Source organism: Talpa occidentalis, unplaced genomic scaffold (assembly GCF_014898055.3).
Source record: "Talpa occidentalis isolate TD23 unplaced genomic scaffold, MPIMG_talOcc4v2.1 talOcc4.14, whole genome shotgun sequence".
Lineage (NCBI taxonomy): Eukaryota > Metazoa > Chordata > Mammalia > Eulipotyphla > Talpidae > Talpa > Talpa occidentalis.
The window spans coordinates 44051288-44064841 of NW_023601433.1; the positions used below are offsets into that span (position 1 = coordinate 44051288).

At 40.0% G+C, this 13554-nt stretch overlaps 1 protein-coding gene across 1 annotated transcript in view; it reads left to right on the plus strand.

Annotated features, from left to right (window-relative positions):
• The window catches only part of PCNX2 (pecanex 2), a 243488-nt gene that overhangs the window by 85175 nt on the left and 144759 nt on the right, over window positions 1–13554 (plus strand). The window contains exons 14-15 of the mRNA XM_037510412.2: window positions 1166–1276; window positions 2417–2508. Of these exons, the coding sequence (XP_037366309.1) occupies window positions 1166–1276; window positions 2417–2508 (203 nt within the window). The remainder of the gene's footprint in view (window positions 1–1165; window positions 1277–2416; window positions 2509–13554) is intronic.

The window sequence follows — 13554 nt, forward strand, 5'->3', positions numbered from 1 at the left end:
TACTCTCATTCCTACAATTTCACTATGGAAAGGTTGCATTTCCAATTTCTCAGAAATGGGTGAAACACTGTCCGCTATCATCCCTACTTCTACGATTCATTGTAGTTTGTGTTAGGACATAATTTCATGTCTAGGCATATTGGATCAATTTTCCTTAGTTTTATTAAATCAAATTTCCTTAGTTTTATGAAAGTTTGCCAGTATTAAACTTCATTGACTTTCTACCCAATAAACTGAGGCAGAAAGAAGACAGATGTGCTATAGCACTGTAGTGGAAATTTCTGTATTTTCGTGAAACCTAATTTAAATAGAAAGGAGAAAGAGAGAATGATAGAGAAGTTGCTGTAAAATACAGCTCTCCTGTGTTTTATTTCCTTTAACAAATGAGCTCTGTGAAACACTGAATTACAGCTAATGGCTCTTCTGTCCAGTTGCATTGTTATGGTTTGGAGAGGCAGCACCCTCTTCCTCTCCTCAGGCAGGGCCACCTTTATGTCCCCGGCGAGCCCGTCCACCTGGAACCAGGCACCATCTCAGCATGTGGAGTTTCTAAGTTAGCCACCACTCACTCTCCCCGTTCTCCTGGAGTCCGGAGTTCTGACTGAGCTGTGGATCTCCAATGGTGGTTAGAATGTAGTAGACTTTTAGCAATTCATTTTTGCTGGAGGTCACAGAAATGCAAAGTCAGGAGGAGCTCCTTGGCTCCAATTTTTATGCCTCCCTCTCATGCAGGAAGAGATCCCCTGATAAGTATCCTTGGGTTTTGTGTGTTCCTGTGGGTTTCCTAAACCTTTTCCTCCCATCCTCACCCTCCCCCACCTCCCCAAGCTCCACAGTGCTTGTGCAAACTGAAGACCAGCCTTCCTTCTCACTCCCCACCCGGGGGGGGGGGGGGGGTGGGGGGGGGGTGGGGGGGTGTGTGTGTCTCTGCTCAGTCCTGGGCCTGTCTGCATTCCTTTCACCTGGGCCTCTTCCTTAGCAGTAGCTCCTCGGCCTTTCCACAGGCATGTTTTCAGCTCAGCCTCCAGACTCTCCTCCCAGTGGGTGAGAGGGCCCGAGTATTACCTCCAGGGTTGCAGGATGGGGTGGCTGGAGGGGAGGGAGGCAGAATTGCAGCAGGAACCCTTCCATGTACTTACCAATGATCTTGTCTGTTCACTTTCAGTATTTTTATATTGCTTCCCTGCAATTTCCCTCCTTGGACTCTTCCCACAGATCAACACTTTTTGCATTTATCTTTTGGAACAAATTGACATGCTGTTTTTTGGAGGTTCTGGTAAGTCATTTATTTTCTATTCTTCCTGCAAATTTCAGATAAGGGCTAAGGAGCCTCAGTCTTGAAATGAAAGCCTGGGCAGTTGGGGCTCTTCATCTGGAGCATTTAAAGCTACTTCAGTTTGGGTACATCAGGTTGATGGTGGGCACAACTAGATTCATCCAGCCAAACTGAAAGTGGACCACCTAGTAGTTAATGGTAAAGACACAGACAAAAAACAGGGTTGTGTAGAATTCTCTGAACATTGGAATAGCTTTGGGAACATTCTAACTCATCTTTACAAAAATGATCTGTTGTGTGGATGTGTATGAGTTCTGTGAGTGGACATAGCGTGTGGGTACCTGTCCTGGAGTATGTGTCAACGTAGGTGTATAAAAGTGAGTTTGTGAATTGGACATTGTCCGTAAGTATTGTGTGTGTGTGTCTGTACAGATATGTATCCCTAAACATCACTATGACCTTTGTTTGGTGTGACACTTACGATTCAGGTGGAGCATTACCTAGTGCTTATGTAGATTGCTTCGTTTTAAAGCTTACTCTTCTCTAAATGGAAATAAACACTCTGATCTCATAAAATAACTATAAAAGTTAAATGAAATCATATACATAAAGCAGAGAGTAGAGCAATTGATTATTATGTTATCACCACATTACACACACACACACACACACACACACTCTAGCACTTGTTCTTCCTTTTTATCTATTGATCTTTTAATCTGTCCTCTTTCTGTCTTTCCCATTTTCTCCCCCTCTCTTTCACTCCCTCTCCTGCATCATCTCCCTCACTGTCTCTCCTCTTCCTTCTGTTGAAATCTGTTTCAGTGATATTTTCTTGGACTAGCAACTTCCAACTGTAAGCAACAAGGTCTTTATTACCTCCAACCTGACAGGTTCACACGGTTTTCTAAGAATGTTGTCAAGGCTCCTCCTATATGCATTCTTCCCGAGTTTTTAACCCAACTGTCAGTCTCTTCCTGGACTAAAAGTCACCCAGTGCTTTTGGCTGATTGCATAGTTAGTTTTTGCTCCTTCAGCAGACATTTGAGTAGGAAGCCTAAAACCTTCTCTTTACTTACTTACATTTATTGATTGGGAGACTTGAGATCTACAAAGCAATTGTTCACGTTTTCGTTCCAGCTGTTTCTGGGTTGACATCAGCCGTCTACAGTGTGGCCCGGAGTGCTGCAGCAGCTGCCTTGCTCCATGTGTTCTGCTTCAGTGCGGTGAAGGTAGGTGTGAGGCCAAGGACCTTCCCCTTCTTCTCGTATTTATTCAATCAAGAAATTATTTTAGTGAGAAATGTTCTCTCTGATTATAAGAGAAACAGGATTTGAGCAGAAACAGGAGCGGCAGGATCCAGTGGGACAGAGTGGGGAACAGAACAGGCAGACGGACGGAAAACACTGTTGAGGGGAGCAGCGGGTGAAGCAGCTGAGGTCTGCCTTGCCATGTGGGTTTCTCCCTGGCCGGCCGGGCTTGGCAGATGTTAGGAGTCATGTTAAGGCATCTGATATGCCAAGAAGTATGAAACCCACTGGCTTAACATCCCCCTCACCCCCCAGATCTGTTTGAAAGGTCAGTTGATGACACTGTTTATCATGGTCGTCCATGATAAACCTCTGTGTTTGCCTTCAGTTCCATCTGAAATACCATGCAAAGATGGTAAAGGAATAAAATTTATGCATAATATGGACAGAGAGAGGATATGACAGCAACACAATTTCAGAATCTAGAAATCTGATGGGCTTATTCAAGTGGATAAAGTTGAAACCTAGGCTGGCAACAAGGGATGATGGAAAACAAGGTTTAAGAAAACAATATGTTGGATCAGAAAAGAAATGTAACTGTTACATATGCCTGCTCCGTTGTGAATACTATTTTGTATGTGATCTGAATACCAGTTATATTTATAAGGGAAGAAAGCTTTGTGTGGGTCCTTGTTTCCATTTGGTTTGGCGTCATACTCCACTGATCTGAAGAGCTTCCTTTAACAAATCTAGTGAATATTTTCAGCTTCTGTCTGAGACATTCTTTATTGTGCCATCATTTTTTGAAAATATATTCACTGGGATAGAAATCTGGATTGATGTGTTCATTTTTTCATTTTTCCTTCTTTCAATACTTTATTTTTTTTTAAAGATTTATTTATTTATACAAGAACTGGGGTACAGGCCAGAGGTGTGGGAGGGTGAAAGAATTCACCAGAGACAGAGCAGGGCACAGAACAGGCAGACGGAACAAAAACACTGCTGAGGGGAGCAGCGGGCAAGGCTGGAGAGGTGTACCATGCCATGTGGGTTTCTCCCTGGCTGGCTAGGAATAGAACAGACATTGCGGAGGCTGTGGACAGCTTCACAGTGCTGCCGGCGAGTCCCGCTCTTTCAACACTTTAAATATGTTGTTCCCGTTTCTTTTGGATTGTGTGATTTCTGATCAAAACCTGCTATTTTCCCAGTATTTGTTCCTCTACTGGTAATGTTCCTATTTTCTTTGGCTACCTTCACAATTTTCTCTTTGTCTTTGGTTCTCAGGATTTTAACAGTGATGTAACTTGGTGTATCATGTATCATGTCCATTTTTTATTTTATGTAAGGTTCCCTAAAAGGTTTTTTTTTTTTATTGAGCTTTCCAAATACTTAGCCATTATCTCTTCAGATATGTCTCCTGCCCTGTTCAGTTTTTATTTTCTTCTTGGATGATTACATATATGTTGGATGATTCAGTATTGTTCTATCTTCTGGATGCTATGTTCTTTTTATTTTCGCTTTCTTTTTTCCTTTGGAATTTCCTTTGAATAGTTTTAGTGACCTATCTTGAAGTCTACCAGTTCAGATAGAAAAATGTCTTATTGATGGATTCCTGAAGTTAATATAAGGAAGCAACATCATGGGCCTACCTAGTTAAAAATGGTATACTTGAGACAGTGGTTTTCTCTTTTGCACTCTTTATGCACCAGTATTCCTCCCCATGAGTTAATCGAATAAGCCTGCTGCTTCCAAGATGGTGAGAATGGCCAAATACTACCAGTCCACAGATGTGCAAATCCAGATGTTATGTTGTCTGCCAGCCTTGTGGCCTGCCCCTACCCCAGCCCTCTTGCCTCTGATTCCCTGATTCAGGTGACGTCAGAAGGGTGTTAGCAAGACCTTTTCCTGCTTACTTTCTCAGAACTCTCTTCTCTCTCTTTCAAATGGAGAATGGATGTTGGGTCATGTGTTCAACCTCAGAACTATCTTTCAGTTTAGTTTCATCTGTATGATCAAGCATAACTTCCTCAGGGCCTGGTTTATGCACGAGTACCACACTTGAGTACCAGTGTGAATTTATGTTTCTTGCTTTTTGAATATTTTATTAGATATTTAGTGAGAGTAGAAGCTAGTTTTCTGTGTTCCTAATGCCATTTTGACCACATATTGCTTTGCCCCTCTTTGTAATCATGATATAAATCCTGAATAACAAACAGCATTTGCAGTACATATCCTGTGGCTGATGGAAATGGGAACAGGCCAGGCCCTGTGAGTGCTGCAGGAGCTGGGGGTTCACATTCTCTGGTAGTCAGTGTATATTTTTTTTGTTTAGAAATGACTTCCTTGTACTGTAGAGATAGGAAAGGGGGATGTATCAATTCTCCTCAGCAGGTTAACATTCATCAAAGATGATGCTGTGCTTTGGGTGATCAGAGAAGAAAAAATCTATCAGGGAAGGTGGTCTTTAACATGGCCTTGCCAGTCTACCTTGTCAGTGGAGGTGCTGGCCACTGAGGACGCAGTTGAGCTTGAGAAACAGGTTTGGTCAGAGTTAGGAATGAATGACCATGGCAGGTGGAAGAGGCAGTGAGGACATTAACCTGCTAATAGTGAAGAAGTGAGAAGATTAGGTATCTGGGTAGGAAGCATCAGAATTACAGACACTTTCTAATGCAAGGCTAAAATCTATTTCTGATCTGGTGGACACATTATGCATCTTAATTACATATATAAGCTGATAGCCCCAGTGGTGACAGACACAAAGGCATTAAGAAGTTCCACCAGTTAGTTGACTTTCCAAATCACTCCAAGAGCAGGCAGACCAGAAACTCCACTTCCTGATTCTCCCTCAGATGCGTTCTCATCCTCTGTCCTATTACTAATACTGCATCTGCTTGCTCTAAATCTTTGGCTTGTGCTGCACCTTTCTCGTGCCTCATGCTTTTGAGCAGGTAAGACTCACATGTAATGAAAAATAATTTTTTGAAAATAGAATCTTGGTTCAATGTATGAAAGAGAGAAAAGTCTTCCATCTTTAGGATGATTTCCACAAAGGAATGACTCCTGGGACTTCTTAGATTAATTTCTAAAGGAGAAATATATGCTGTGAAAATCCCATTCTATTTGACGAGTGTTGAAGGCTCATTACTACCAATTCAAGTATTATCAAAAATAATGTGCATTCCCGGGATGATAGCTGGGCTTTTCTTACAAAATTCTTAGAAGGTTTTGAAAACTACTGAAGAATCCAGTAATCAAAAAAAAAAAAAAAATCCAGAAATCTTTTGAATTTTTATTTAATTGTGGGACAGGTGCTATCATCCCCTTACCCCTCCAAGTCCAACTCCCTCTTCATTTCAGACAATGCTAATTAATCACACTACTTTTTTTCATTGAGGTCAGTAAGGTCTCAGGATACCCAGACAAGTAGGCAGCCAGCATGAGCTGATCAGAAGTAGCCCAAGTGATAAAATCTCTTTATAATCCTGGGCTGAGATTTTTGTTCATTTCTGCTTTCCTTTCTATATATAGTATGCTATAGGTGCAAAAACTGTTGGATCAGAGTAAGTAGATTCAATTTTGGAAGCACTCTGCTTCACTTTGTGAAAGGAATGAACACATCAAAGGCTCTGGGGTTTACTTAGGTGTTGAAACATGCTTTTTGCCAGGTAATTTAGGAAGGTTTGTTTCATCCCAAAAAGGTATTGACTTCTCTTGCTTAGCATAGAACAAGCGCCACTTGAGATAAATAGTATCGCCTTATGTTAAAGATTTCTAATGTTCTATCTATATTTTGAAATACCTTTTGGTAAAAATAGAGCAATTTGCATTTCTCCCTTCTCACTTGGAAGCCTTGAGTTTTCTAATGGTTGCAGCTTGACTCTCCACTTTAAAATGCAGTACCTATTAAATGCCATGAATTGAATGAGCATGGCCAGCAAATTGGCAAGGGGATCCTTAGGAAAAAAGAAAAACTCACCCGTCTTCAATCTACCACACTTACCCAGAGCTGTGATCCACTTCTTATTTAATGATGCTTTTGTTTATGTCGTTTGTGCTTTTTCTTTGCATTGCCGACTGGATTTTTTTTTTTTTCCTTTTATCTCCACTGTACCATGATAGATTGATGGGCCCTTGTGAATGATTTCAGCAAGTCAGCTGCCTCGCCAGAGATGTTTCTCTATATGGATCTTGATATGTATTTATGTCCTTGCTTTTCATTTTTCTCACATGATATAAACAGACTGAGGGACTGTGAGTTAATTCTTCTCTCTGGAATATTAATTAGGGGAAAAATTTATTCCTTTTTAAATTTCATATTCTCTTTGACTCACCCAAGATGGTAGCCAGTAATATATACATAGACTCCCTTATTGACTTAAGTATTTGACAGTGATGTACAGAAACAACTGGAATATTTGCTCCCTGGAGAAATGACTCAGTAGTTAATTAACTGGGATTTCTCTATGTCTGGATAAAGCATGACTGCTATTATTTTTTTTAATACCTTACAAAGAGAGTCTGTTTTATTGATGGCAAGGGGATCCAAGGGTTGAGGCACATTATTATAATTTAATGTTCCCCAAGAATCATTAAGAATGGCCTGTGGGAGCATTTTCCCTGTGTTCTTCTCGGTACTATAGTGTTGCAGCTAAAACAATAGCATTTCCCCTACATTCAGGTTTTAAAATCCAATTGCAGATATAAAACATACCATAGTTCTAGAATACTTTTAGTACTGAAATGGATATTAGCTATCCCCTATTCCAACTTCTGCATTTTATTATTAAACATGAGAAAATGAAGGTCTAGAGGGAGATTAAGTAACTTAATGTCACTAATCACAGGCCCCTTATCTTGTGTCTTTTCAATCTTTTATGTCATGCTCTTCAACAGTTTTGAAGTGTAAATATATTTTTCTAGTCAAAAGAATAATTCACAAGCCTATAAGAAAACTTGTAAATCTATGCTACTTTAATTTTCAAAATAATTTCCCAAGCGATTTCTCATTTATCCTTTATTATAGCTTCATGTAATACATAAGAAAGATAATAGTATTTTTATATTCCAATGGTGACTTTGAAGCAGAGTGCTTAAATTGTTTGCCTGAGGGCACATGGCTAATTCACATTGTTTTTCCCATTGTAAAACGGATTAGTGATACCTGCTCCATATGAATGTTGTCAGAAGTAAATGGAATTAAATTGATAATGTATAGAGTGTTTAGCTGGAAGGTTCTCACTAAATAGCATGGTGGACAGAATTCTAAGACTGCCTAAAACTCCTACCCCTTGGTGAGCCCACCTTGTGAAAGTCCTATCTCCTGGGTGTGGGCAAGACATGTGAGTAGGATGGGACAGTCCCTCCAGTGACCAAGTTACATTATCTGGCAAAGGGGAGGGGATTTTACTATTGTAAGGTTACTAGTCAGTTCACTTTAAATTTATCGTAAAAGAGATCATTTGAGTGGGTCTGACCTAATCAGGCAAGCCCTTCAAAAGGGTCTATAGGACAGAACCAGAAGCAGCAAGGGAGACCCTCCCTGGTTGGCTTTCAAGAAGTAAATAGTCATGTTGTGGATTGCCTATGGAAAGAACTACCTATCAAGGACCTGAGGATGGCCTCTCAGCTACAGTGAACCCTAAAAGATGGACAACAAGAGAAGGGGGCCTTCCATCTTACAGCTGCAAGGAACTATATATCCTGCCAAATACTAGTGAACTTGGCAGACAACCCCCAGTCTCAGGCTGTCTTGGCTAATACTGTCACTTCAACCTGGTAAAACCCTGAGACATGACCCAGCCAAGTTGTGTACAGACTTCTGACCCTTGGATAGTGTGAATCACACCATTGTGTTTTCTAAACCACTAAGTGCATGGTAATTTATTCCATCACAATAGAAAATAAATACAGATGGCAACTTAATTAGCATAAATATATGACAATTGCAATGGTCATGAATATAATGGTGTAATATAATAATATGTTTGAAAATAAAATCCTAGTTCACCTTTTTTACACTAGACTACAGGTTATATTTTATATCTAGAACCATGTCACTTACAGTTGCAAGGGAGTGGGAATTATAAGTCTTTTAGCTCTCTGAACTGCTAGTGAGGAAGTTCTTGAAAACAGAGGAGGGGGGGATGGGAATTATGTAGGCAGTTGGTACTTAGTGTCACACCTCCCATCCTAGACAGTTTAAAAAAAGGGTCATCCATCAGCAAACTAAGTTCACCCTAAATTGTTTTACTCCCTCGAGCTTCGGTAGGATGACTTTGACTGTGGCAGTGACACTGATTTGGGAAAAAAAAATAGGAAGAATAATGAAACCTCAGGTGTTCAAAGTGGAATTGCAATTGTTGAGTGAACCAAAGATCTGAACTCAAGTTTTGAAACATCAAATCCAAATGTGGTGAAATTGATATTGCACTCTGTGACTGTCCCATTTGGAGTGATAGATAGGGAAAGGGAAGGGCCGAGAGAAGAGTGAACTCTAGGCCTGGAGCGTGAGCAGCAATGTTCCTGGTGAAGCTGGAAGATTATGCTGTCCTGGCCACGTCAGTAAGGGCTTATTTTTTTCTCTTCCAAAATCGTGTAGACTTTTGATATTCACTCAGTATTTATTTTTTTGCATATAATCAGTTCTCTATGGGCAATACACATACTCGCCATAATAATTAGGAAAGTAAAGCCTCTATTTCCTTATGTTTAAAGTGAACAATACTTACCTTTCAGGTGTGCTGTGAACTAAATGTGAAAATATATGTAAGTGGATAGTCAAGCCATTGAGAAGTTTATAGGAACTATTTTTTTTTTAATATTTATTTATTTATTTATACAAGCACTGGGTACAGTCAGAAGTGCAAAGGGTGAGAGAATTCACCAGAGCCAGAGCGGGGAGCAGAACAGGCAGACGACGAAATACAATGCTGAGGGAAGCAGCGGGCAGCAGGAGAGGTCTGCGCGCCATGCAGGACCCTTGCTGGCGGCCGGGGATTGAACCGGTGCTGCAGAGGCCATAGGCAGCTTCGCAGCCCAGTGGTCAACTGCTGCGCCACCGGGGAGGCCCTATAGGAACTATTGTTTGGACTTGAGAGCGTGGTTGGGGGTTCTAGCAGGGGAGTGCAGCTACTTTTATATCTTGATGGATGAACTGTCCATCTCTATGCAGGGAAGGTCCTGAATGAACAGTCCTCCTCACTGATAGCGTAGCCAAATCAACCCTGACAGTCAATGGGGCGACAGATGTTGCCAGCTGGATGGCCCTCACAGCCTCTTGTTTAGGCAACTGATCATCATTCCCATTTGATTATGATCTCCTCAGTTATAGACTGTGGCTTTTATATGCTTCTTTTTATATCCTGTATAAAGCCCAGTGTCTGTTACATAAAAGGTGAACTATGAACTTTGGCATTGAATAAATTCAAGTAACTGAGAAGGTTGAGGAGGAAAGTAAATGTCCATATATCTACCCCAAAATATGTACATTAGAGTGCGTGTTATTTACATTTCTATATGTTGATATAGATAGGTTTGAATGCATGGCACCTATCAGTATATCTCACTAGCTAATGATCTCATTTTCCCCTAATAAAAGTAAACTGTTATCTTAAATTATAAACATTGAATATTTTTCACCAAAATGAAAAAATATGAAACAGAAAAATCTGCTTTTAGTAAACAATGAAGTCTGATTTATCATCTTTATTAATGTGATCATTTATTAATTTACTGAACACATATTGATGACTTCTATGAATTAGACTCAGTGCTCAGCACTGGGGATGCCCCTAAAATTTTCAGGGTCTATGAGGAGTATCAACCATAGCTGCAACAGAGTGAGCACTGGCTGCTAGGGGAGAGGGTGGGGGGCCCAGAGTATGTCCAGTGCATGCTCTTGATCCTGTGATAACTCAAGGGCTGTGTGTGAAATGTGAACAGAGTACTTAGTACAGGGACTAGAAGACATAGCTGAGCTTACTGAATTTCTGGAAGTTTAGGGGCACAAAATTTCTTTAATTTAAAGATGAGATTCTTTTCAATAATAGGCCTAAAAATAGGGCTTATCTCAGTATCAGAGTGATGTGATTTAGTTCTTATTTGAGGATATACAAAAACCTGAATCTCAGAAATGCCCTTATATTTATTGGGCTAAGAAGAATCCCTTGCTTTTACCTTAAAAAGAAATAGTGTGAGTCTATGATGAAGGTCATAGCAAAGTAAGAATTTGGTCCATTTGCATTCCCTTTATATCCAAAGCCTCAGTTAGCCTGCCCTGTAAATTCCATCATAGAGATGTCTAAAATTTCTAAGAAAAAAATGCCAAAACTAAGATTCTCTTCAGAGAATACTTTTATACAAAGTTTAACTTCCCTGTGCGTTTTCATCGAAAGAATCCCCAAATGCCTGTGAAATGTACCACAGAATTGTAGAACTATTAGGAAGTTTTATTTCTACCTCATAAAAATATTTCAAAACCACTGGGAGTTTTATGAAGCCAACACTCATCAATCTGTATCATTCCCAATTCAGAGGCCCATGAGACACATCTCAAAGCTATTAGGGATGTTGATTTTGAAACAAATTGTCACATGGTGTATACTTCATTATTAGTGGATGATACATTGTTTAAAACCTTATCTCCCTCCAAAATCTTCATATGCATGCTTGTATTTGTGTACTCATGTACATGTGTGTGTGTATTTAGGAGAGTAACGATTGATAACAAAATTCAACATCTATGCATTTATATTTAAAGTATAAAAATTTAATTGAAAACTATGTCAGTACTTCTGCTTCTCCTTTCTGCTTTTCTTTGTGAAAAGAAGCTGTTTGAGACCGCTGAACTATGTCTTCCAGATAAAATAAGCAATGTTTCCAATGATTTTATTTCAAAATCCCTCTGCAGGTCAGTTGTTCTATTCTTCATCAAATGCCAATATTTCCTTCTCAGTTCCCATATAAAAATGAAAATAAAATCATCCTCAAATGCATTTTTTTCCTTACCCTGTCTCTGACTTGACAAGTTCTACTTTTTTCTAGAAATTTAATTCCTAGCTGCCATTGATCCTGTAGAAAGTCTCCATCACTCTCACTGTTCTTCTTTCCCACCCATGATGTACAGAACTGCCTAGGGAAGAGACAGTGGAGAGAAACTTGGACCCTGGAGGAATACAGTGTAGGTGATTAATGGCAGAATAACTAGGAGACTAATCAATTGAGCAAGGAGAAAGAAAAAACAAAAGGGAACAAAGGCAGTTTATCCTATTGGGGTTTCCCTCCCAACCTTAATTCTGTAAAACAATTTGGAATAGATCTTCCTTATACTCAATCTGTTTATTTGTATGTCTGTGGGGTGTGTATGTGTGTTAAGTTGTGGAGTTGTTAAAACCATAATGTTTTAAGTTATAAAAGCCTAACAAGAAAAACTTTCAGCAAGCTTCTCTTCCTTCTCTTTTAGACAAGCTTGTATCTTAACTTTCCAAGGAAAATATCTGTGTTTTAAACTAACTTGAGAAAAGGAAATGGTAATCTTTCTCTAGGGTAACTTCACTTAATCATCAGTGTTGGGAAGTTCTTCCTTAAATTACTTTCAGATTCCATTGCTCATGCTTAGCACATTTTCTTTTGTCTGATCATCAGAGTTGATGGCATCTGGCTAATTTTCTTCTCAGTGTAGAAAATTATGTGATCATGAACTGTGAAGGTCATTGCCCCTGCTATTTATTTTCTCTAAGCCTCACTATTTCTCATACTTTTATCTGTTTTTATGCTCTGTGTATATGGTTTATGAGCTGTACCTTTAGAATGTCATCCGACACCAGGTCCTGCAGCATAGTCAGCTCCATACTGGAGACCAGGTTTGTGTAGCCCAGGAGAGTGGCCCCTTCCTTGAATTGGGACATATTCTGGCCCGGTTTATTCCTAATTATCCTTTACAACCCAACTCCTGAAGCTACCCCTGAGCTCCTCCCTGGTCATTCCTCCTCTGGGCATTTGCTCTTTGTGTTAGAACAAGCACTGGAATGAGCCATGCTCTGAATAGAATCTAATATTATTGATTGGGGGATGAGTAAATGAATGAAGACATCTGTAAAACTGGGAACTTCTCATTTAAGGTGACTGTGCAAACTTACCTATCCTCTTTTTAATAGAAAGTGGTAAGGAGTCCACAGTTAACCCTACAAAAGTTTGGAATTGTGGAGCATACAGAGCACTGAATTTGGGGCTTGGTCCTTGTCTTGCCTTCTTGGGTAAGACTGTGCTATTCTTCCTGTTTTCTTACTTTTGTTAAAAGATGTGAGGCAAACTCAGCTATGATATCTCTTCCAAATATAAAATAATCTTGTCTTGCCCTCTTGGGTAAGACTATGCTATTCTTCCTGTTTTCTTACTTTATCAATAGTTAAAAGATGGGGCCTCCCCAGTGGTGCAGCGATTGAGCACTGGGTTGAGAGGCTGCTCACAGCCTCTGCAGCACCAGTTCTATCCCCGGCCGCCGGGCGAGGGTCCCACATGGTGCGCAGACCTCTCCTGCTACCCGCTGCTCCCTTCAGCAATGTACTTCGAGGTCTGCCTGTTCTGCTCCCTGCTCTGGCTCTGGTAAATTCTCTCACCCTCCCGCGCTTCTGACTGTACCCAGTGCTTGTACAAATAAATAAATAAATAAATCTTTAGGGGGAAAAAAAAAAAAAAGATGTGAGGCAAGCTCAGTTATAATATCTCTTCCAAATATAAAATAATCTTGCCTGAAGGTATGGTTTTACAAATATTTACCCTCTCCCTTCTGCATGTGATAAAATAACTCATATAGAAGTAGTCTTTCTTAATCTTTCTTGAGCAATTCACCCCCTCTTTTACATATCTAGGTCAGCTATATTGATGTAAGGACACACATCTGTATCTATTGAAATAATGAACAAAGTTAAGAACTTAGAGTTGAGGCTGTTTCCAGTAGAAGAGACTAGGAAGATCCCAGTGGTTTTCCTTCTTTCAAGCTGTCAGCATACCGGTAAGCCCAGGTTC